This window comes from Hyperolius riggenbachi, chromosome 5 (assembly GCF_040937935.1).
Source record: "Hyperolius riggenbachi isolate aHypRig1 chromosome 5, aHypRig1.pri, whole genome shotgun sequence".
Classification (NCBI taxonomy): Eukaryota; Metazoa; Chordata; class Amphibia; order Anura; family Hyperoliidae; genus Hyperolius; species Hyperolius riggenbachi.
Window position 1 is genome coordinate 92423249 of NC_090650.1, and position 24323 is coordinate 92447571.

The 24323-nt window shown below is 46.5% G+C and overlaps 1 protein-coding gene across 2 annotated transcripts in view; it reads left to right on the forward strand.

Annotated features, from left to right (window-relative positions):
• SNX13 (sorting nexin 13) overlaps window positions 1-24323 on the forward strand; it is a 199908-nt gene that overhangs the window by 156318 nt on the left and 19267 nt on the right. The window contains exons 17-22 of one of the 2 annotated variants that reach the window (XM_068235995.1): window positions 2153-2222; window positions 7820-7995; window positions 13798-13905; window positions 15651-15761; window positions 15864-16025; window positions 18531-18602. In XM_068235995.1, the coding sequence (XP_068092096.1) occupies window positions 2153-2222; window positions 7820-7995; window positions 13798-13905; window positions 15651-15761; window positions 15864-16025; window positions 18531-18602 (699 nt within the window). The remainder of the gene's footprint in view (window positions 1-2152; window positions 2223-7819; window positions 7996-13797; window positions 13906-15650; window positions 15762-15863; window positions 16026-18530; window positions 18603-24323) is intronic. The other variant, XM_068235996.1, reaches the window with a different exon arrangement.

The following is a 24323-nucleotide window of genomic DNA, read 5'->3' on the forward strand; positions in this document are numbered from 1 at the left end:
TCTACAGCAGGGGTCCACAAAGTTTTTTGATTAAGGGCCAGGTCAACCTACTTCAGACTGCTGGGGGGCCGGAGAATACATAAAATGATTTACATTGAACCTAGGTATTGTAGACAGCACCTATTAACATGGGCAGCCCTCGTGTCTCCCATTTGTCCAGAGACGATATTATGCCACCAACACAGCCTGTGCAGACAGTATGCCCCCCAACACGCCTTTCTGGCTTCCATGTGGAAGGGTGGGGCCAGCACTGCTATGCTATATGTGGGCCACCAATATTTAAAGATGCAGTGGGCAACATCTATAAGTAAAACATTTTGTGTGTGGGGGGGGGGTAGGGTTGCAACGGTATGAAATTCCACGGTATGAAAACCGTAAAAAAAAAAAAAATACCACGGTATTCCGGTATATGATATTATACAATTATTTGGACCCGGGGCCCCCCTCTGTAGCCAGTCGTAGGTGGCCACAGCATAGGTAGCCAGGGATAGGTGTAGCTAGTAATACGTGGCCGCAGTATAGGTAGGCAGGGATAGGTGTAGCCAGTAGTAGGTGCTAGCAGCATAGGTAGCCAGGGATAGGTGTAGCCAGTAGTAGGTGCTTGCAGCATAGGTAGCTAGGGATAGGTGTAGCCAGTCGTAGGTGCTCGCTGCAAAGGTAGCCAGGGATAGGTGTAGCCAGTAGTTGGTGCTTGCAGCAAAGGTAGCCAGGGATAGGTGTAGCCAGTAGTAGTAGGTGCTAGCAGCAAAGGTAGCCAGGGATAGGTGTAGCCAGTAGTAGGTGCTCGCAGCATAGGTAGCCAGGGATAGGTGTAGCCAGTAGTAGGTGCTCGCGGGATAGGTGTAGCCAGTAGTAGGTGCTCGCAGGATAAGTGTAGCCAGTAGTAGGTGCTCGCAGCAAAGGTAGCCAGGAATAGGTGTAGCCAGTAGTAGGTGCTAGCAGCAAAGGTAGCCAGGAATAGGTGTAGCCAGTAGTGTGTGCTTGCAGCAAAGGTGGCCAGGGATAGGTGTAGCCAGTAGTAGGTGCTTGCAGCATAGGTAGCCAGGCATAAGTGTAGCCAGTAGTAGGTGCTCGCAGCATAGGTAGCCAGGAATAGGTGTAGCCAGTAGTAGGTGCTTGCAGCATAGGTAGCCAGGCAGTGGTGGGTTCACAGAACAGGTATGCAGCCAGGAACAAGCTAAGCCTAACTAATCTTTCCCTATGAGAGACAGTCTGCAGCAGCTCTCCCTACTCTCACTAACGCAGGCACACGAGTGAGCTTAATGGCCGCCGCTGCCTGCCTTTTATTAGGGGGGGAGTGGCTCCAGGGGCTAGTGTAGCCTAATTGGCTACACTGGGCCTGCTGACTGTGATGTAGAGGGTCAAAGTTGACCCTCATGGTGCATTATGGGGCGAACCGAACTTCCGCAAAACTTCGCCTGCAGGACGCGAACGCGAACCACTGAAGTTCGCATGGAACCGTTCGCAGGCGAACCGTTCGGCCCAACTCTAGTAGCCAGTAGTCGGTGCTCGCAGCATAGGTAGCCAGAGATAGGTGTAGCCAGAAATAGGTGGCTGCAGCACAGAAAGCTGGGGGGAGGGAGAAGGGGAAGCAGCAGCAGGGATAAATACTCACTTACTGGCAGCAAGGTCCTTCACCGATGTACGGGCTTCATTCTACTTCCTGTTCTTGCATCATCTTATAATAGCACCCAGGGGGCGCTGCTTCAGGTAAATGTGATGCAAGAACAGGAAGTATAATGAAGCCAGTACATCGTTCAGGATGGAGCTGGCTGCCCGCAAGTGAGTATTTGTATCCCCGCCGCTGTTCGTGCGCTACGTCGCCCCGCCCCCTAAAACCAGTAAAACGAAATTGTGCACGGTATGGATACTGTGCACAATCAAACCTTGGTATATCGTAAAACTGGTATACCGCGACAACCCTAGTGTGTGTGTGTGTGGGGGGGGGCAGTGAAAAAGCCTCAGGGGGCCACATTCGGGCTGTGGGCCTTAGTTTGTGGACCACTGGTCTACATTATAGGGAGCTTCTCATGACATAGAGCTGCTTACGTTTGAGATAGCATACAGAGTTCTTTTTCCATGTAATCATATTAGTTTTTGTGTATTTTTGTCCCATATTAACATTTTAATTTCATCTTTTTAATGTTTGCAGTCTCTTGATGACCTATCAAATGTCAGTGCGGACGAGATCTTTCAGATGCATGCGTACATTTCTGACACTGGTAAGTGTTCTATGTTGTAGTTTTACCTTTGTTTCCCTTGGGTGTAGTGGTTCAGTTATTGCAAGCCATCATGTATTCTGTACAGCTAGTCTCCAAGCTGGTGACACGTTATGTTGCTATGTGGGGGAGGAGGGCCAATGTAAAGGTACACAAGGAGGAGCATAACAGTGGGCGGAGTGAACAGTGCCATCAGCTGAGTCAATCTACCAGGCTGTAGTGGGCGGGGTGAACAGTGCCATCGGTTGAGTTGATCCAACATGCTATTTGCTGGGTGGGGCACAGAGGGAGGTTATACGGGTGATGTTCACACACTAGGTTCTCAACCAAGTTTAAAGAGGAACTGTAGTCAAAATAACGTTATAAATATTGGGGTTTTTTTGTGTTTTGTTTTCAATAGTCATTGATAATTTAACGACTTGCCGACCGCGCACTCATACCGCGCGTCGGCAAAGTGGCAGCTGCAGGACCAGCGACGCAGTTCTGCGTCACTGGCTGCAGGCTAATTAATCAGGTAGCAGCCGGTCGCGCGAGCGGCTGCTTCCTGTCAATTCACGGCGGGGGGCTCCGTGAATAGCCTGGGGGCCACCGATCGCGGTTTGCAGGCTAAATCTAAACACAAGCGTAAATAATCCGCTTTGTTTACATTGTACGGCGCTGCTGCGCAGCAGCGCCGTAAGGCAGATCGGCGATCCTCGGCCAATTAGCGGCCGGGGATCGCCGCCATGTGACAGGGGACAGCCTGTCACTGGCTGCACAGGACGGATAGCGTCCTGTGCAGCCCAGATTGCCAGGGGGGACAGGGATGAGAGGGAGGGGGGGGGAATTTCGCCGCGGAGGGGGGCTTGAGGTGCCCCCCCCCGCAACACCCAGGCAGGCAGGAGCGATCAGACCCCCCCAGCACATCATCCCCCTAGTGGGGAAAAAAGGGGGGCGATCTGGTCGCTCTGCCTGCACCCTGATCTGTGCTGGGGGCTGCACAGCCCACCCAGCACAGATCAGCTAAAACAGCGCTGGTCCTTAAGGGGGGGTAAAGGGTGGGTCCTCAAGTGGTTAAGTCAGTGTTTGTCCATTGTAAAATCTTTCCTCTCCCTGATTTACATTCTGAAATGTATCACAGGCAGCAATATCTTTAGTCCTTTCAGGTGCAGCTTTGCAGAATGTTTGTTTCGGATAATTCCAAAGCCAGTGATAATAATGCCTGGTCTCCCAGAATGCTCTGGGAGGAGAATTCCACATAGCTAAACAACCTAGGCTAAGCAGCACTGGGAGGGCGGGGCTGCATAACAATTTCCAAGCAATATATATAGATATAGCATAGGACACAACAGTCTCGATTTGGGTGGGACCATCCTGGGTCTCGCCTCCTCCTCTTTAAAGGAGTCATCAGGCAAACAATAGTAAAATGAGTGGTACTTACCAGGGGCTTGCTCCAAGCTCCCAGGATGTCCCTTGCCGCAGCTCTGCCCGCAGCCATTCGCCGCAGGTCCATCCCGGTCCCCTGCGATGACGTCAGAGCGACCTGGAGGTCGCTCTGTACTGCGCCTGCGTGAGCGGCTCTGTCAATCGCCGCCATGTGGGCCGGAGCGGACTGCGCAGGCGAATTAGTTCTGCACTTGCGCAGTCCGTGGCGGTGACTGACAGAGCCGCTCACGCAGGCAGAGTACAGAGCTCCAGGTCGCTCTGACGTCATCGCCGGGTACCGCGACGGACCTGCGGTGAACGGCTGCGTGCAGAGCTGCGGCGAGGGACATCCTGGGAGCTTGGAGCTGGAGGAAGCCCCCGGTAAGTACCACTCATTTTACTATCGTTTGCCTGATGACTCCTGTAGCCTCTCTGGCGTTCTGATTCCCCAGGATTTCCGTGCAAAAAGTGGTTCAATTAATTTCCAAGAATTTTTAACCTTTTTTTTTTTTTTTTTTTTTTTTTTTTTTTTGCAATCAATTTTTTTAAAATATTGAATTCAATACAGGTGATTGTATGAGTGGTGAGTAGAAGACCCAGATGTGAAGGCAGGTGTATAGGGGAGCCACATGTAGCCAAATGTCAGGGTAGCCAGGAGTGTAGCCAGATGTCAGGGTAGCCAGGAGTGTAGCCAGATGTCAGGGTAGCCAGGAGTGTAGCCAGATGTCAGGGTAGCCAGGAGTGTAGCCAGATGTCAGGGTAGCCAGGAGTGTAGCCAGATGTGAGGGTAGCCAGGAGTGTAGCCAGATGTCAGGGTAGCCAGGAGTGTAGCCAGATGTATAGGTAGTCAGATGTCAGGGTAGCCAGGAGTGTAGCAAGTTATGGGTAGCCAAGTGTGTAGCCAGGTATATAGGGTGCCAGGTGTAGCCAGTTATAGGGTGCCAGGTGTAGCCAGGTATATAGGGGAGCCAGGTATATAGGGTGCCAGGTGTAGCCAAGAGTATAGGGTGCCAGATGTCCCCTCCCTCTACCTCTCCCCCACTCGATCCTCACTTTTGGAATGGGGGATCCCCCTCTGTGGGCGGGGGGATCCCCCTTCTGTGCGGCGGTATTTTGGGATGGGGATCCCCCTCTGCGGGTGGGGGAATCCCCCTTCTGTGTGGCGGTATTTTGGGATGGGGATCCCCCTCTGCGGGTGGGGGATCCCCCTTCTGTGCGGCGTGCGGGTGGCCTCTACCCCTACCTCCCCATCCTCACCCCCCCTTCCCTGTCTAAGCCCTTTGAGCAAATAGAACTACTCACCCAGGGGCCCTCTCCAGCGCAGCACTTCTTCCACCATCGCAAAGTCCCGTCTCTTTACATTTACATTACGAGACTTGGTGAAGTCACCAAGTCACATATATGAATTTTCTACAAAAAAAATGTTTTTTTCCTTTAAAATCTTTATAGTATGTGTGGTTGGGGGTGTGGTTAGGGATGTGGTATGGGTGTGGCTTAAGTGTCCCTCTTTCTTATCACAAAAAGTTGGGAGGTATGATATAGGATTCATTTCTGATGCTAAAACCAGGAAAATTACCATAAAAGTGGGTATTCTGAATAATTAAATGCATTCTATTATACAGTATGTCGCTACAGTGTGTCTCATCTAGCATGTGTACAAGTCTCAACTGTTACCTACATAATCAGATAAATGCAGCATGACTTAAGATACATAGCACTCTTGTATTTTTTCTGTCTTTTCCAGCCTTTTTTCCTTCTCCCACTGCTGAAATATTTTAAGTGTTTATTGGTTGTAATGACGGCTCAGAGCAGTGTTGTGTATGAGGACAAATACTTGTAGCAGTAAACTAGTTTTCAGATCTGTTCAGGTACATAGCTTAGTCTGTTACAAAGTCCTCACAATATTGTGTACAGAGCACTCTTTTTCATGACCTTAGAATTCTCTGATCACTTTCTGGTATTTACATTAGTGGCAAGATCACAGAATTCCCAGTATTGATTGGCCAGAGCTTCTTGCCAGTAAGCAATGCATGAACTCATGTCTGGCCGCTGTGGGATTCCCTGGTTGCATCACCAATAGAAATACACATTTTTTAATTGTCTGAGGCCTGGGTCTTTAAGAGTGACCCCAGAAGAGGGAGATTATGCTACTCTAAATAAGTGGTTATTCCTGTTTCATGGTCTGTTTCCACTAAACGTGAATTTTCTGATGCAGATTTCTGCATCATGCATCTATTTTCCATACAATAATACGTCAGTGAAACAGGCCCATAGGCATTCATTGGAGTTAGTTTTTCTGCATCCAGAATCTGCGTGTAGTGAAAACGGTCCCTGAGGCCTGGTGCACACCGAGCGGTTTTTGAAGCGTTTCGCAAACCGCTTCTGCCTATGAAAACGCTTGGCTAATGTATTTTAATGGGATGGAGCACACCAGCGGTTTGCGGTTTTTAGCAAACTGCAAACGTGAGTCCTGCTGCACTTTTGCGGTTTGCAGTTGCGTTTCTGCCTCAATGTAAAGTATAGGAAAAGCTCAAACTGCTCTGGAAAACGCTACGCTAGATCAGAGCGGTTTTCCAGGCATTTTTGTTACAAAAGCTGTTCAGTAACAGCTTTTACTGTAACAATATTTGTGATCTGCTACACAAAAACGCTACAAAAAACGCTAGGCATGTTTAAAAACGTCTCTAAACATGCCTAGAATCGCTCTGAAATCTGCTCCTAAAACCTCTAGCGTTTTGAGGATCTGCTAGCGGTTTTGGTGTGCTCTGGGCCTAACTGTTGTATATCAGAATGTGGTCTGCTGGACACCTATACACACATTTCAGCTTTTATTACAGACCTGGCTTCAAGTAAAGGGGCACCTTAGTACCCTTTGGTGCTGAGGGGCCTTGGAGTTCTCTGTAAAGATATAGCATACCAAATTTGTAAAATTGTTGCATTGTAAAATTTACCCCATTGTAGTAAATATTATTCTGCAAGTTCCCCTTAACCACTTAAGGACCAGGGCTCTTCTGAAGGATCTGTTCCGCGTAGGCTCTCCAGCCCGCAGCACAGATCAGGATTGAAGCAGGGCGATCAGACTTCCCCCCCCCCCTTTTTTTTCCCCACTAGGGGGATGACCTGCTGGGGGAGGTCTGATTGCCACCGCTCCGCGTGGCCGGGGGGCTCCTCAAAGCCCCCCTCCGCAACACTATTCCTCCCCCTCTCTCCATCCCTCCCTCCCCTTCGCTCCATGGGCGGCAAAGGACAGCGATGCGTCCTGCACCGCCTCTGATAGGCTTCAGCCTATCATACGGCGGCGATCCCGGCCAATCAGAGGAGCGCTGTATTCATGTAAATAGCGGGGATTTCTTCCCAGCGTGTTTACAATTAGCCTGAGAGCCGCGATCGGAGGCTCGTAGGCTGTTCACGGAGACACCCTCCGTGAATTGACATGGAAAGGCCGTTTCCATGTAAAACCACAAACGACCAGCCGCCGACGCCTATCGGTGTTAGCTGATCGTTAAGTGGTTAAAGTGGAGCTAAACTCAGAACTTCTGCTCTGCTCCAACAGACTAGGCACAGCAAGATGATCTTTAGGGGAAAATGTACTCATTATAATTTATGGAAATCCTTAAAAACAAGTTTTAACAGGATTAATTTCTCAGGAAGCACAGAAAACGGTTAAGCCTTTGTCTTTACTCCAGAGCAGTTGGCAGTGTTGTGAGTCACAGCTGTTGATGATGCTAATTACACTCTTAAGAAGCTAAACAAACACACAAGGCATACTGTAAATGATTTCTACAGCACTTTAATGTGGAATGAAAACTTTTCATTGTGTGCTGTACTAGAGTTCATGTCCACTTTTAATCAACATTGTTAGTGATTCTGTCAAGTTCAGCCAGGTTTAGGTGGCAATCATGTTATGTCTTGTGGTAGCTCCAGCATACCTTTCATTTGATTAAACAAGACGAGGCAATCTTCATGGAATGCAGCCTATCAGCCACTGAAATGAGGAGCAAAATCCCTAATTTATGGGCCTCATATGCGTTAATTTATTAATTCAGTCATAAAATAACTGTCTATAACTGGAAATTGAAGCTTTTCATCCCATTATTTGATCATTCCACCTTACATTCCATTCTTTCTCTTCTATCTTTCTCGTTTGTTGTTGTTTGGTGTGTATTTCTACTTGTACGTATTATTTAAACTACCAGTTCATGTTGACTGTGACCCATATGCTGTGACAGGAGTTTGTAATGAACATGGCAAAACCTATGCACTGTACTCCATCACCGTCCTTCGGCGAGGCTTGGATGGTATTGAAGAATGCTGGAACACCTACCGCCGTTACAGTGATTTCCATGATTTCCACATGCGGATCACTGAACAGGTAAGGGGACTCCCTAATTCATTTTAAGGCAATAATAAGCACATTAAACTTGTTTTGTTAGAGGCGATGATTTAGGGCAGTGGTTCCCAACCCATGTGCCGCGACACATACATGTGTCGCGGCAGCTTCGGGTATGTGTCACGGCTCTCGGAGGGAAGCAGCGCAGCGGAGGTGAAGCTGTGGGCAGCGGCGGAGAAGTGGGCCATCTCCCCCCCTTCTCTCACCTTAGGGTGCTCTGCCTCCCTCGCTCTCCCCTCCGATCTGTGTGTGCGGCGGCGTTTGGCAGCGGGCGGGACTTACCTTCCGTGTCGCTCCATGCGCCGGCCGGAAGTTCTGGTGCCGCAGCCGCTGCTCTGGTCTGGATCAGGCCAGAGTAGTGGCAAATCATCCCGCGCCGGCGACGAGACCAGACGGAGGACACGGAAGGTAAGTTCCGCCCTCCTGCCAGCCACCGCACTTCATTTCGGAGGAGAGAGCGAGGGAGGGAGAGCACCCTGAGGTGCTGCTCTCCTTCCCTGGCTCTCTCCTCCTGGGGGGGGGGGGGGGGGGCACCTGGCTACAATATACTGGGCACATATATCCCTGGCTACATATACTGGGCACATATACCTCTGGCTACATATACCGGGGACATATACACCTGCCTACATATACTGGGACGTATACACCTGGCTACATATACTGGGGACATATACCCCTGCCTACATATACTGGGACATATACACCTGCCTACATATACTGGGGACATATACCCCTGCCTACATATACTGGGGACATATACCCCTGCCTACATATACTGGGGACATATACCCCTGCCTACATATACTGGGGACATATACCCCTGCCTACATATACTGGGGACATATACCCCTGCCTACATATACTGGGGACATATACCCCTGCCTACATATACTGGGGACATATACCCCTGCCTACATATACTGAGGACATATACCCCTGCCTACATATACTGGGGACATATACCCCTGCCTACATATACTGGGGACATATACCCCTGCCTACATATACTGGGGACATATACCCCTGCCTACATATACTGGGGACATATACCCCTGCCTACATATACTGGGGACATATACCCCTGCCTACATATACTGGGGACATATACCCCTGCCTACATATACCCCTGCCTACATATACTGGGGACATATACCTCTGGCTACATATACTGGGCACATATACCTCTGGCTACATAAACTGGGCACATATACCTCTGGCTACATATACTGGGGACATATACCCCTGCCTACATATACTGGGGACATATACCCCTGCCTACATATACTGGGGACATATACCCCTGCCTACATATACTGGGGACATATACACCTGCCTACATATACTGGGGACATATACACCTGCCTACATATACTGGGGACATATACACCTGCCTACATATACTGGGGACATATACACCTGCCTACATATACTGGGGACATATACACCTGCCTACATATACTGGGGACATATACCCCTGCCTACATATACTGGGGACATATACCCCCTGGCTACATATACCGGGGACATATAACCCTGCCTACATATACTGGGGACATATACCTCTGGCTACATATACTGGGCACATATATCCCTGGCTACATATACTGGGGACATATACACCTGGCTACATATACTGGGCACATATACCTCTGGCTACATATACACCTGCCTACATATACTGGGCACATATACCCCTGGCTACATATACTGGGCACATACCCCTGGCTACATATACTGGGCACATACCCCTGGCTACATATACTGGGCACATATATCCCTGGCTACATATACTGGGGACATCTGGCTGTTTGTCATTATGTGCATTTACTGGTGAAAAGCGGTCTCTTATTATGTGCATTTACTGGTGAAAAGAAGAGGTCTCTTATGTGCATTTACTGGTGAAAAGCTGTCTCTTATTATGTGCATTTACTGGTGAAAAGCTGTCTCTTATTATGCGCATTTACTAGGGAAACGCTGTCTCTCATTACCTGCATTTACTGGTGAAACTGTCTCTTATGTGCATTTAGTGGGGAAACGCTGTCTCTTATTACATGCATATAGTCTACGTGTCACGGAGATCTGAACGTTTGGTTTGATGTGTCACGACTCCAAAAAGGTTGGGAACCACTGATTTAGGGAGAGCAGTTCACAAATGCATATAATTATACCCACAAGGAAAAAAACCCCATTGAAACATTTTTAACAATGCAGATTTAATACTTGAATGACTCGCTGTCCCATCCTGAGGGTACAGAATAAAGCCTGGTTCACACATGCATCCTTGGTGGTAAACGATGCCTGCTGCGCTGCACAATTAAACTCTTTCATTCAAATTAATGAGCAGTGCCGATACTTTTGTTTCCTTTAGTTTGTGCAATTGCCGTATTTGATCCCAATTTTCCCTGTTGTCTGAGGCGACTTTGGGAGCAACAGGTTGGTTTCAGGGTTGTGTCATTCCCCCACCACCACACACCTCTCCAGCTAGTGGTCTCCCTCCTCTGCATTGCCGTCATCATCCGGTGCCCATTCAGTGCCTTGATCCTCAGTTTCTTAGCAAGACAGTAGTAGTTTTGGAGGTGTGTTTAGGTCGTTATCCTGTTGGAATACTGCCCTGCGGCTCAATTTCCGAAGGGAGGGAATTAGACTCTGCTTCAGTACATCATAGTACATGTTGGTATTCATGGTTCCCTCAATGAACTATAGTTCTCCAGTCTCCCCAGGCTCACCATCAGGTCAGACTGTAGGCAACACACACTTGTCTTTGTACTCCTCACCTGGTTGCCACCACATGCGCTTGACATCAACTGAACCAAATAACTTTATTTTGGTCTCATCAGACCACAGGACATGGTTCCAGTAATCCATGTCATTAGTCTTCCTTGTGTTCTGCAAATGGTTTGCAGGCTTTCTTGTGCATCATCTCTAGAAGAGGCTTACCCCTGGGACGAATGTGAGAGTGATAACACCGAATGTAAACTTACCTGCTCCCTGTTCACAGCTGAGATCTTATAACACTAACGAGGAACATGGCCCCAGGGCAGGAAAATGTCTAACTGGGCAGAATTTTGACATTCTTTACTTGGGATGGTGTACTCACTTTTGTTGCCAGCGGTTTAGACATTATTATTATTATTAAGTATTTATATAGCGCCGACATATTACGCAGCGCTGTACAGTGTATATATATATATCTTGTTACTAACGGTCCCTCAAAGGAGCTCACAATCTAATCCCTACCATTGCCATATGTCTATATTATGTAGTGTATTCTAGGGCCAATTTTTAGAGGGAGCCAATTAACTTATCTGTATGTTTTTGGGATGTGGGAGGAAACCGGAGTGCCCGGAGGAAACCCTTGCAGACACGGAGAGAACATACAAACTCTTTGCAGATAGTGCCCTGGCTGGGATTCGAACCAGGGACCCAGCGCTGCAAGGCGAGAGCGCTAACCACTACGCCACCGTGCTGCCCATTAATGGTTGTGTACTGAGTTATTTTGATGGGACAACAAATTTACACTTATACAAGCTGTGCACAGACTACTTTCACAAACATGGGAGAGGTGTACACAGTTTTGTGGGAAACCCTGCCCTAACATCTTAATGAGCTTAAAATTGAGACATTGAGTAGTGAAATGTCACTTGTGGGATTTGGCAATAATTGCTGGTGGAGCGTTACCCCATTTTCTCCACAGTAGAGGTCTGTAGACAATGGAGCCTTGCAACAGTGGCTCGTATCACTAGTTGCATTGGTCACAGAGCTTAGGATGGGAGAAAGGAGTTTGGGAATGGAGTGTATAGGCATTAGGTAAAAGCTTATGGATCTGTGAGGTCTGGGCTGGAGACAGCTGTGGGCATTTTTGTGCCACCACGAATATACCTTTTATTGGTTTGCCTATATTGCTATATTCAATTCCTGTAAAATTCAAACTAAATCCCCAGCTGGCATAGAGGCTTAAACTACACTTTCAGGAAATAGTTGTCCAGGTCAATGTAAATGAAAACTTTTATAAGTCATTTTGCCAGCAAAAAATATTTAAATATTCCGAACCTCTTAGTCTTTCCTGGGCATTAATTGCTTGGCTAGACATTAACTTGTGTTCTGCTTCAAATGCCATTTGGTCATTAGAGTGTATTTGGCACAGCGTGAAAGAATAAATCTAGTTTCATGTTCAGCTTACGGAGTCTATTTGGTTTCAGCCTGGGTGAGTGTCGTTTACATGGTCGGCCTCAAGAAATGAACCAAAGTGACCTTCTCCGGGGCCACCGTTACATAAATGAGTAGGGAATGTGACTACAGATCGTACTTCCAGCTGTCTATAAACTCCTGATCCCAGAGCTTAGTGCCCCTTCTCACCCGCTGACTCCGGCAATGTTTCTATAAGATAAAATCAAGTCTAAAGCTCATTTCCCCTCTTTATCCCAGCTTGCAGACTGCATTGTCGTCTCCTTCGTGGTGGTGCAATGGCTGCAACTTTACAAATGGTTATCTTGATGCTGCAACTAAGCTTTCAACCTTAAAGCAGAACTCTATGTAGAATTCAATATTTACGATATACTGAAGTCTCCTCTGATCCTTTTGCCTAAAGTTCTGGTCAGCACCACATGATGTGTTGTGTCACAGCTGTACTGTACTAATGCAGATATGATTAATGAGATGCAAATAATTCCAGATGGTGTGCAAATTAGAATAGAAATTGTATGCAGCTTAAAGTGAACCTCCAGACTAAAAATCTACTCAGCAGCACTGAAAAGGCTTGGTGTTTCTTTAACAGTTTCACAGCATCAGAACTTAGTTTTTCTTACCATTTCATAATTTTTAGCTGCATTTTTAGCTAAGCTCCGCCCCATCAAAGAAAACTGCTCAGGCATTTTCCCCCTGATGCTGTGCAAAGCATGATGGGATTTCTGATGATGATGTTCTCGTTGCCTAGCACGCGCAGCTGGCAGGGGTGATCAGGACAGTTGGAACTGTGCCTCATGCTCCTGTCACCTCCTTTCAACCAAAGGAAAATACCGTGGCGCCCCAGTTCAGTGTAAGTGGATTGCTGCCGTGTAGGGACAAATCCTCACATCCACAAGAAAAGTAAACTGTTTTAGTCTCACAGCGCAGATTCACTCTTCTCACTGATGTATTTGTCCACTTCACCACCTGTATGCACTCAATTGTGCAGATAAAATAAACAGGGATGCTTTCAGTGGAAAGTAGTAGTTCTTTATTTTCTGGATAAAAACAGAACAGGCAATATTGGGGTGGGCACTTACTTTTAGAGGGTCCCAATACACTCAGGACCCTCCTTGGCTGATAGCGCTTCCCACACCGAGTGGTACTCAGACCTCACCCCACGTTCCTGCCTCCGTGCTGCCCGCTCTTGTCCCGACTAGTTTCGGCTCTTGCCGTCATCAGGGGAATAAAACATCACCTTTTATTTGCCTCTGGCGAAGTGGGGAGACCTGCAATACAACTGTCAGGCCTGTCACTCCCTCTAATTAAGCAGCTGCACCCCTTGATTACTTGGCTTTTGCTGAAGGTGTGCGGGATATTGTTTACAAGGTATTCTAGGTGGCTACAGGAAACTTTGCTCATGTTGAAATTACACCCGATCAGAAGCAGGGGGCGCAACCGCTGTAAGTGCAGGGGCGTCCCAGGATTGTGGGGCTCAAAATCGCCTTCAGGTTTTCCTTTAAGCAGAACACAATTCAAATGACTTTTTTTTATTTGATACATGTTTATTACCCTTTTCATCTGCTCTATAACATCCTTTGGTTTCCTTTTTTTAAGTTTGAAAGCCTTGGCAGTATCTTAAAACTACCAGGAAAAAAGACATTCAACAATATGGACAAAGAATTCCTAGAAAAGAGGAAAACTGATTTGAATGCATACTTACAGGTGAGCACCCTACTTTCTGTGGTAGATGGAAATTATTATTTTGTATTTATACTTTGCTGTCCTATTATGCAGTGCTTTTGCAGAGTATAAATAGGTCACTACCTGGGGTATGCTCAGAAACACCCGAAACCTGGGACCTTAGCACTGCAAGGCGACAGTGCTATCCTTATGCCCTATGTTTTTTGTCATGTTTGTTTGAATACATTATTTAGCTATTCCAAATATCTCTATTTAGAAACTGACAAACCAGCAATTAGCAGTGTGGTTATAATCTATATACACATGGTAGATGGGACATGGCTACTCGGGAGCCATCTCTGACAAGAATCTACCATGTACACTGGTGTCCTCCATGGTCACTTTAAGATCCGGTACACTGGATCTTTAAGCAACCACTGAGTGACTTATTCCTTACACCAGCCTCCAGAAGCCACTTCATTGAGCGCCACAATATCATCACTTCCACCCTCCCCATAGCAACAGTAGACATCTGTACAGCGTTGGTTCCCTAAAGTGGCGACCACAGGAGTGAGCTTGATTTCAACAGCCGACATGAATAGTGGTTATGTACGCAACCATGGGAGTCATAGCCAGATTCATACCAAATAATTACTGTATATACTTGACTATAAGTCTAGAAACATAGGTCTCACTCACTAAATTAAAGTAAAGGGGTTGGCTTGTACTCAAGTCGGATCTAAATTTCTGACTCCTAGCCGAAGGGGTGGGGGGGCCCACCTTTCTCTCAATCTTTGCAGAGCAAGCCCCAGCAGCCAGCATGCTTACACACCTACACACACACACACCTACACACACACACACACCTACACACACACACACACCTACACACACACACACACCTACACACACACACACACCTACACACACACACACCTACACACACACACACACCTACACACCCACACCTACGCACACCTACACACCCACACCTACGCACACCTACACACCCACACCTACGCACACCTACACACCCACACCTACGCACACCTACACACCCACACCTACGCACACCTACACACCTACGCACACCTGCACACCTACACACCCACACCTACGCACACCTACACACCCACACCTACGCACACCTACACACCCACACCTACGCACACCTACACACCTACGCACACACACACACCTACACACACACACACACACACACACCTACACACACACACACCTACACACACACACACACACCTACACACACACACACACACCTATACACACACACACACACACACACACACACACACACCTACACCTTTTGCTTGGAAAAACACTACTTTGTATAGCTTACTTTTGATACTAGAATGTTTTAGAGGCATCCATTACCTTTGAAGCACTGACATTTTTTACAAACCTATATATGCACCACCGAGCCCACTGAGTAAAATGTGGGTACTATTAGTGACATCCTCATTTGCACCAATTTACCCAGTGGTAAGTGACACTTTCTTGAGTTATTGGCTGCAATACTTTATGCAGTTCAGTCATTAAACCCTCCTGGTCCCCAATTGCAGCCATTAACTTTGCTGGGTAGACTTCTACTTGAGTCAATACTGTACAAAATTTCCAGCTTTTTTAAGGGTCAAATATTGGAGTCGACTTATTTGATGATATATGGTTATTTTGTACGTTTTGCACTTCATAGTTACTGATTGCATTCTATATCACTTTTTTTCACATAATTAATGCAATATTTTGTTTTCTTTGTCTTGTTTTAGATATTGCTAAGCCCTGAGTTGCTAAGGGCCTGCCCAGCTCTTGGTCATTGTGTATGTGATTTTCTGGAAAACAAAGCCTATAACAAAGGAAAGGGAGACTTTGCACGGAAGGTAAGTATTACGTCTCTGCACACTGGATGAAGTAATTGAAGGTGTAAATATGTGTAAGATTGTTAGTCTTCCACCATACCATTATTGTGTTCTGTTTCGTAGATGGACACATTTGTAAATCCACTGCGCAATTCAATGAGAAATGTTTCCAATGCTGTGAAATCCATCCCTGACAGCTTAGCTGAAGGTATGAATAAGATGTCGGATAACATGGGCAAGATGTCAGAAAGACTAGGACAAGATCTAAAGCACTCGTTATTTAAGGTACCAATCCATATTTATGTAACATTAGCTATAGTATTTGTTTTATAATAGCAAAAGTGCTGTCTTGTCTAATTTTGTATAATGCACTTCGCTTGTGAAGCTAATAAGCAAGATATCAATGCAACAAGTCAAATGAAGGATGTAGCCCAACATATAGCAGTCCGTCTAGTAAAATTGTTAAAATTATAAGCCCCTCAAGAAATGTAATATTGTGTGACCTGGGGATAAGTTGACTCCTCCCCCCATGTTTCCTCCTAACCTTCCCTTGCAGAGTGCCTCCCCTGTGTATCAGTGTGATGCACAGTGTCTCCCCTGTGTATGTGTGTGATGCAGAGTGCCTCCCCTGTGTATGTGTGTGATGCAGAGTGCCTCCCCTGTGTATGTGTGTGATGCAGAGTGTCTCCCCTGTGTATGTGTGTGATGCAGAGTGTCTCCCCTGTGTATGTGTGTGATGCAGAGTGTCTCCCCTGTGTATGTGTGTGATGCAGAGTGTCTCCCCTGTGTATGTGTGTGATGCAGAGTGTCTCCCCTGTGTATGTGTGTGATGCAGAGCTCCTCCCCGTGTATGTGTGTGATGCAGAGCTCCTCCCCGTGTATGTGTGTGATGCAGAATGCCTCCTTTGTGTATGTGTGTGATGCAGAATGCCTCCCCTGTGTATGTGTGTGATGCAGAATGCCTCCCCTGTGTATGTGTGTGATGCAGAGTGCCTCCCCTGTGTATGTGTGTGATGCAGAGTGTCTCCCCTGTGTATATTTGTGATGCAGAGTGCCTCCCCTGTGTATGTGTGTGAGGCAGAGCTCCTCCCCATGTATGTGTGTGATGCAGAATGCCTCCCCTGTGTATGTGTGTGATGCAGAGTGTCTCCCCTGTGCATGTGTGTGACGCAGAATGCCTCCTTTGTGTATGTGTGTAATGCAGAGTGTCTCCCCTGTGTATGTGTGTGATACAGAGTGTCTCCCCTGTGTATGTGTGTGATGCAGAGTGTCTCCCCTGTGTATGTGTGTGATGCAGAGTGTCTCCCCTGTGTATGTGTGTGATGCAGAGTGCCTCCCCTGTGTTTGTGTGTGATGCAGAGTGCCTCCCCTGTGTATGTGTGTGATGCAGAGTGCCTTCCCTGTGTATGTTCGGATGCAGAGTGCCTCCCCTGTGTATGTGTGTGATGCAAAGTGCCTCCCCTGTGTATGTGTGTGATGCAGAGTGCCTCCCCTGTGTATGTGTGTGATGCAGAGTGCCTCCCCTGTGTATGTGTGTGATGCAGAGTGCCTCCCCTGTGTATGTGTGTGATGCAGAGTGCCTCCCCTGTGTATGTGTGTGATGCAGAGTGCCTCCCCTGTGTATGTGTGTGAGGCAGAGCTCCTCCCCGTGTATGTGTGTGAGGCAGAATGCCTCCTTTGTGTATGTGTGTGATGCAGAGTGCCTCCCCTGTGTATGTGTGTGATGCAGAGTGTCTCCCCTGTGCATGTGTGTGATGCAGAATGCCTCCTTTGTGTATGTGTGTGATGCAGAGTGTCTCACCTGTGTATGTGTGTGATGCAGAGTGCCTCCCCTGTGTATGTGTGTGATGCAGAGTGCCTCCCCTGTGTATGTGTGTGATGCAGAGTGCCTCCCCTGTGTATGTGTGTGAGGCAGAGCTCCTCCCCGTGTATGTGTGTGATGCAGAATGCCTCCTTTGTGTATGTGTGTGATGCAGAGTGTCTCCCCCGTGTATGTGTGTGATGCAGAGTGCCTCCCCTGTGTATGTGTGCGATACAGAGTGCCTCCCCTATGTATGTGTGCGATGCAGAGTGTCTCCCCCGTGTATGTGTGTGATGCAGAGTGCCTCCCCTGTGTATGTGTGTGATGCAGAGTGCCTCCCCTGTGTATGTGTGCGATACAGAGTGCCTCCCCTATGTATGTGTGTGATGCAGTGTCTCCCCCGTGTATGTGTGTGATGCAGAGTGCCTCCCCTGTGTATGTGTGTGATGCAGAGTGCCTCCCCTGTGTATGTGTGTGATACAGAGTGCCTCCCCTATGTATGTGTGTGATGCAGAGTGTCTCCCCCGTGTATGTGTGTGATGCAGAGTGTCTCCCCTGTGTATGTGTGCGATAAAGAGTGCCCTCCCCTATGTATGTGTGTGATGCAGTGTCTCTCCCCTGTGTATGTGTGTGATGCAGAGTGCCTCCCCTGTGTATGTGTGTGATGCAGAGTGTCTCTCCAGAGTGTCGCCGGGATATCACGGAAACGACCGCTTGGCACTCAAAAAATCATCGGTCGTCTGGAAATTTGCGAGTTGGGTACCAAGCCTCAGCCAATCACAGTAATCACAGTTCTCTGCTCCTTAAGGGGCCAGAAACCACGCATACAGAAGTGGTTAAGTAGTGCTTGAAAATATTAAACTTCATACATCTCCCTCCAGAATTAATGACTACGAATATATGCATATTTTGGCCACAGAAGTGTCTCTTTTCATTGTCAGGGCACATACTGTATGCTAATTTTTTGCATGTTTTTCTGTTCAATTAAGGCTCCAATTCTTGTACCAAAAACTGACATAGATCCTGAGCACTGTAGAGTGTCAGCACAATTGGATGATAATGTGAGTACTTAATTAGCAAACGTATATGATTTCATGCATGTGCATGGCTGGAAGGAGTTTTCCAGATGTTGATGGTATTCAGTACATTGGTGTGACAGTGTGAATCCTAATGGGGAGAGCTGCATGCTATCAGAGTAAGCAGCAATTATCAGGCACACCTTCCAGCAGTGACTGCAGACTCTTTAGGCAACAACTCCCCATGCTGTCTGGAAATTGATAGAACAGGCTTATGCAACCCGCAGCCCCCCAGCTGTGCAATAGTCCCTGCCAGCTGGGACGTTGTGTTTCTCCAACAACTAGGGAGCCATAGGTTGCATCTTGTAAATTTCTCAGTTTGGCGATATGTACATAGTCTGACAATGGTGACATTAGAAATCATTGTGTAGAAGGGGATTTTTTTGTATTTGTCTTAAAGAGACCCTAAGCAGAAGGAAATCTGGACTTACCTGGGGCTTCCTCCAACCCCCTCGTAGCCCGCAAGGTCTCTCTGTGTCGTCTGGGTCCCCTCGGTGGTCCTGCTGGCGGCTCCATAAACCTGGCAACTTCCTGTCACCATAAGAGTCCTGTGCATGCCCGGTTCACAGTGACTGGGTACCATGATGTGACGTGCATACGTGACTTTGGCCGAAGTTGTGCACCTACCCGAACGGGACTACAGAGGCCAGCGGATGCTGAGGGACCTCACGGGCTACCGGGGCCTGGAGGAAGCCCCAGATAAGTCCAGATTTGATTTTTCTTTTACCTCTGTTCAGGTCCCTTTAAACCTTTATTTGCAAAATGGGACTATAGTCAAAGGTTCCTCTCTGCTCTAAGAGATTAACTACCTAGATCCTTCTTATTTAAATAAGCTTATTTCCAGATACCATCCTCCATGCAATCTCCGCTCTACTAACAATGTTCTCCTGTCTTCCTCTCTGGTCACCTCTTCTCACTCCCGCTTACAAGACTTCTCTTGATCCTCTCCCCTCCTCTGGAACTCCCTTCCTCAACACATCTGCCACTCACCCACACTTAACCTTTTTAGGCGCAACCTGAAAACTCCCCACTTCAGGCAAGCATACTTTCTTCTGGCCCACTTCTGCCACTGATCACCTTTTTTTCCATCTCATACACCGCTTCATCTCCTCTTTTGTTTTATCCCTTAAGCCTTTAGACTGTAAAGGTGCATACACACATCAGACTATAGTCTTTGGAAAATGAAAAATCACAGACCAATCTTACCACCCTTCATGTAGTATGAGAGCCATACTCTACACAGTCTTTTCTATGGAGCTGAACTCCACATCAAAAAAAAATCTTTGCAAGATGCTGCACACACAGATGCTGTACAGACACAAAAGATCAGTGTCTGCAAAAGATCTGTTCCTGCCAAAAATCCATTCCTGCAAAATGCAATGATAGTCTATGAGATCTGCAGATCATCATACACACATGATTTAACTGACATTCATCTGCAGATCAGATCCACCAGGATGGATTTTCAGATCTGCGGATGATTGCTTGATCTGCAGATGAATGTCAGTTAAATCATGTGTGTATGAGGATCTGCCGATCTCATAGACTATAATTGCAATTTGCAGGAATGGTTTTTTGGCAGGAACAGATCTTTTGCAGATACTGATCTGTGGTGTCTGTACAGCATCTTTGTGTGCAGCATCTTGCAAAGATTTTTTTCTGATGTGGAGTTCAGCTCCATAGAAAAGACTGTGTAGAGTATGGCTCTCATACTACATGAAGGGTGGTAAGATTGGTCTGTGATCTTTCATTTTCCAAAGACTATAGTCTGATGTGTGTATGAGCCTTCAGGCTGATTGCCAGGGCTCTATTTCCCTGTTGTCTCTCAATGCTGTGTAATGTGTGTACATACCTCCCACTCCTGTATAAAAATCTGTAGAATGTTGTTTATTACATCCGCTGTAATCCACTATTGTATCAACTGTCATATTGTTTTATTGTGTAATGTTACAACTTGTATTATGCCAGTGATCTGCAAACTTGGCTCTCCAGCTGTTAAGGAACTACTACTCCCACAATGCATTAGCCTTTATGAATCATGCCTTTGTCAGACTTCTGCAATGCATTGTGGGGCTTGTAGTTCCTTAACAGCTGGAGAGCCAAGTTTGCAGATCACTGTATTATGCTATACAGTGCCACAAAAAATGCTGACGCTATATATAATTCAATAATAATTAGCCACACCATGATAACCTTTATAGATAAATTATTTATTTGTGCAAACTGAGGGGGTTAACCGGGTTTTTCTTTACATTGGTTTCACTATGCAGGGAGCGCCGATATGTTGTTTTTTTGTTTTTGTTTGTTTTTTGCAGGGGGAATATCAGATCTCTGCCCCAGTATATTCCTTGTACACTACGATTGCTGTGTTGTCAGGGTTTGCTAAGTAAAAAATCTTTCCACACCCTGATTTACATTCTGAAATTCATCACAGGTGGAGACTTTTTTTTTTTTTTTTTTAACTGCTGGAGGTGCATCGCTGTCACTACAGTGCCTATTTAAAGGGACTTAGAGCTGGGGAAATTAAAAAGATTTTATACATACCTGGGGCTTCCTCCAGCCTCATCCGCCTAGATCACTCCCACGCCACGGTACACCTCTGCCCGCAGCTACGAGAACCGGGTCCCATCACTGACGTCATCGAAGCCAGCCAGGAGAAGTGCGCCCTCTACGTATCCCTCCAGTGGCTGTTGGAGAGATATGCATACCGCACACTTCTCTTACATTAGTCTGGCTCCGACTGACGGAAGTGCGGGGACCCGGTTCACTGCGGGCAGCAGAGGACGGCAGCATGCAATCGTTCCAGGCAGATGAGGCTGGAGGAAGCCCCAGGTATGTATAAAATATTTTTCTTTTTCAGCTCTGGTACACTTTAACAATTTACAAAGTGCAGTGCAGGTTTTAAGCAACTCCTCTTATGTACACCACAAGAGGTCCTAGAATAAAGCCTTGTACAGCCTTGTCCAAAGGTATCCCTCAGCAGTGGCTCGATAGTGTTCAAATAAGGGCACTTGCCATTGACATGGGAGACAAGGGTTTGAATCCTGGCTAGGGTCAGTACCTATTCAGTAAGGAGTTCAAGGCAAGCAGGGCAGCCATCAGGGGGGACAACTGACACTGCAGTTAGGGGCCCAGGGCTTCTGGGGGCCCTGCTCTCCTCAAAGCGCTGGAAGGGCCACATGTGGCTGCGGGCCTGTGGCCCACTAACCAGCACACCGTGTTACAGCACTGAAAGAAGAGTGACATCAGAGCTTGAATGTGGGGAGCAGATGAGTGAGCCCGCTACAGCAGACTTTCTAAACTAGGGCTCCACCTATATCTGGCTACAGGCTACCTATACTGGGCCACCACCTATATCTGGCTACAGGCTACCTATACTACTGGGCCACCACCTATACCTGGCTACCTATACTGGACCTGGAACCACCTATACCTAGCTACCTATACTGGGGGCACCACCTATACCTGGCTACCTATACTCGAACACCACCTGTACTTGGCAACCTATACTGAGGGCACCACCTGTACCTGGCTACCTATACTGAGGCACCACCTATACTTGGCTACTTATACTGGGCCACCTATAGCTTGCTACCTATACTGGGGGCACCTGTACCTGGCTAACCTATACTAGTGCACTACCCATACCTGGCTACTTATATTGGGGGAACCTATACCTGGCTGGGGTAGGGGGACGAGCTGAGACAGAAGGGGACAAGAGGTAACACGGGGGTAAAAGAGGTACAGGTGGTACAGAGCCGGGCAAAAGAGGCACAGGGAGAAAAGAGGGGAACAAAAGAGAACGGATAAAGGATAAGAACAGACCTACAAGTCCCTATCTCATTGGTTAACCGTGGACTACCTGTATTTTGCTAGTATTTGGCTCCACCCACAACATGCCATGGTCACGACCACTTTTGCTGCATCATGCTGTGTCAGAGCCATGCACATTTTTCGCTGCAGCGCACTTCACGCATGGGCAAAGGGGTGGGGTGGCTAGTGAGCGGGCACAGCAACCAGTGGGTGGGCCCAGGAAGAGGGGGGCCCAGGCCTGATGATGTGTGAGGAGCCCCAAAATTTCTGATGGCGGCCCTGAAGGAAAGACTCCCTAACACTTGTAGGGTGGCCTCTTGAGTGCACCCTTAGCGGCTGTAGCTCTTGAGCACTTTGAATCAGACAGGAGAAAAGTGCTATACAAAATGTTCAGATTATTAATATATATATATATATATATATATATATATATATATATATATATATATATATATATATATATATATATACATATACATATACATATATATATATATATATATATATATATATATATATATATATATATATATATATATATATATACATATATATATATATATACATATATATATATATATATACATATATATATATATATATACATATACACATACATATACACACAAAAAACGTGTACTCCCATATGTGGATCATCTGAAGGGCAACCATCCATAAGGCAAGTGGGGACAACAAACCCAGCCCCACTTGGGTCTATGAGGATTCCCAGATGGTTGCACTGGATAGGGCTAGGGTAATAAACTGAAATCTTTCCAACAAAGGTGGCCAAACACCAATGCAGATGGGAGGCACCCACAAAATGATGAAATAGTAAAACAGTTTAAAATGGAAGAGGTGAACTTACCTCCAATAACCACACTGACCATAAAGGCCATTTCTTGTGTGCACATTGATTGATCAGGTAAAATGTCAGCCTACAAATACTATCTTACCTACATTTACCCTCTGTTCCATATGTGGTGGATATGTAGGTTGCTACAGGTGTTAAGCCGCACATATGAGTATTTTATATGCATTGAACAACTAATGGTGCTGCCTCTATAACAGTGTGATGTAGAATATTTTACATAATGAGGATTCAGTTTGACCCCCAGAATCCATGGAAAATGGCACAGTCCTTAATTATTATAGAAGATGTGATAGTTTCCCCAGTATCTGGGAATAAGCCATTCCCCATTCACAGAGCAGGATCGGAAATCTTTCATCTTTCACTAGAACTTACAGGACAGAGATTACTGGTGATTATATGGATATTGGTCATCGTCATAAATCTGCACCTGCCCTGCACTGTGAATTTTTATATGTCACATCAAAGCATTCCATTATGTCTTCCTGGACATCCCCACACTGCTGTCACTTTGATAAACGGCTTTCTATTAAAGTGCTGGGAATTGCTCTGGTCATGCCTGTAAAGCCATCAGGTGCCTCAGTCATTGCTGTCAGGGCTTCTCATCTGGACTTTTACATGGAGTCCTTGTAAACTGGTTTTAAGTTAGGACTAGTTCCGTTGTTGTTAAGATCTGTACTGCTCTTGAAATATGTATCGGAGAATCATTGCGATTGTTGAGCTTAGATTGAACAGAAATTCAAATATATACATATTTGTGGGTCTTAGGAAGCTTTTCCTCTCATCAATAGTTATTATTATTTTTTTTAACAAATGTTTATTGAAAGAACAGTGTAAAGGTGGCCATACATCAGGCTTTGCGGCTGCTCGACCATCCGATTTGTTTATTATAATCGGAATTAGATGAAAATCGGTGCCGCCAAGTTCGTGTCCGACTGACAGTGAGACCAATTTCGGACTGCAATTGGTCACATGGGCGTGGGTATTACAAATAAAGTTTTGTTTTTAAACAGAGAGAGAGCTGA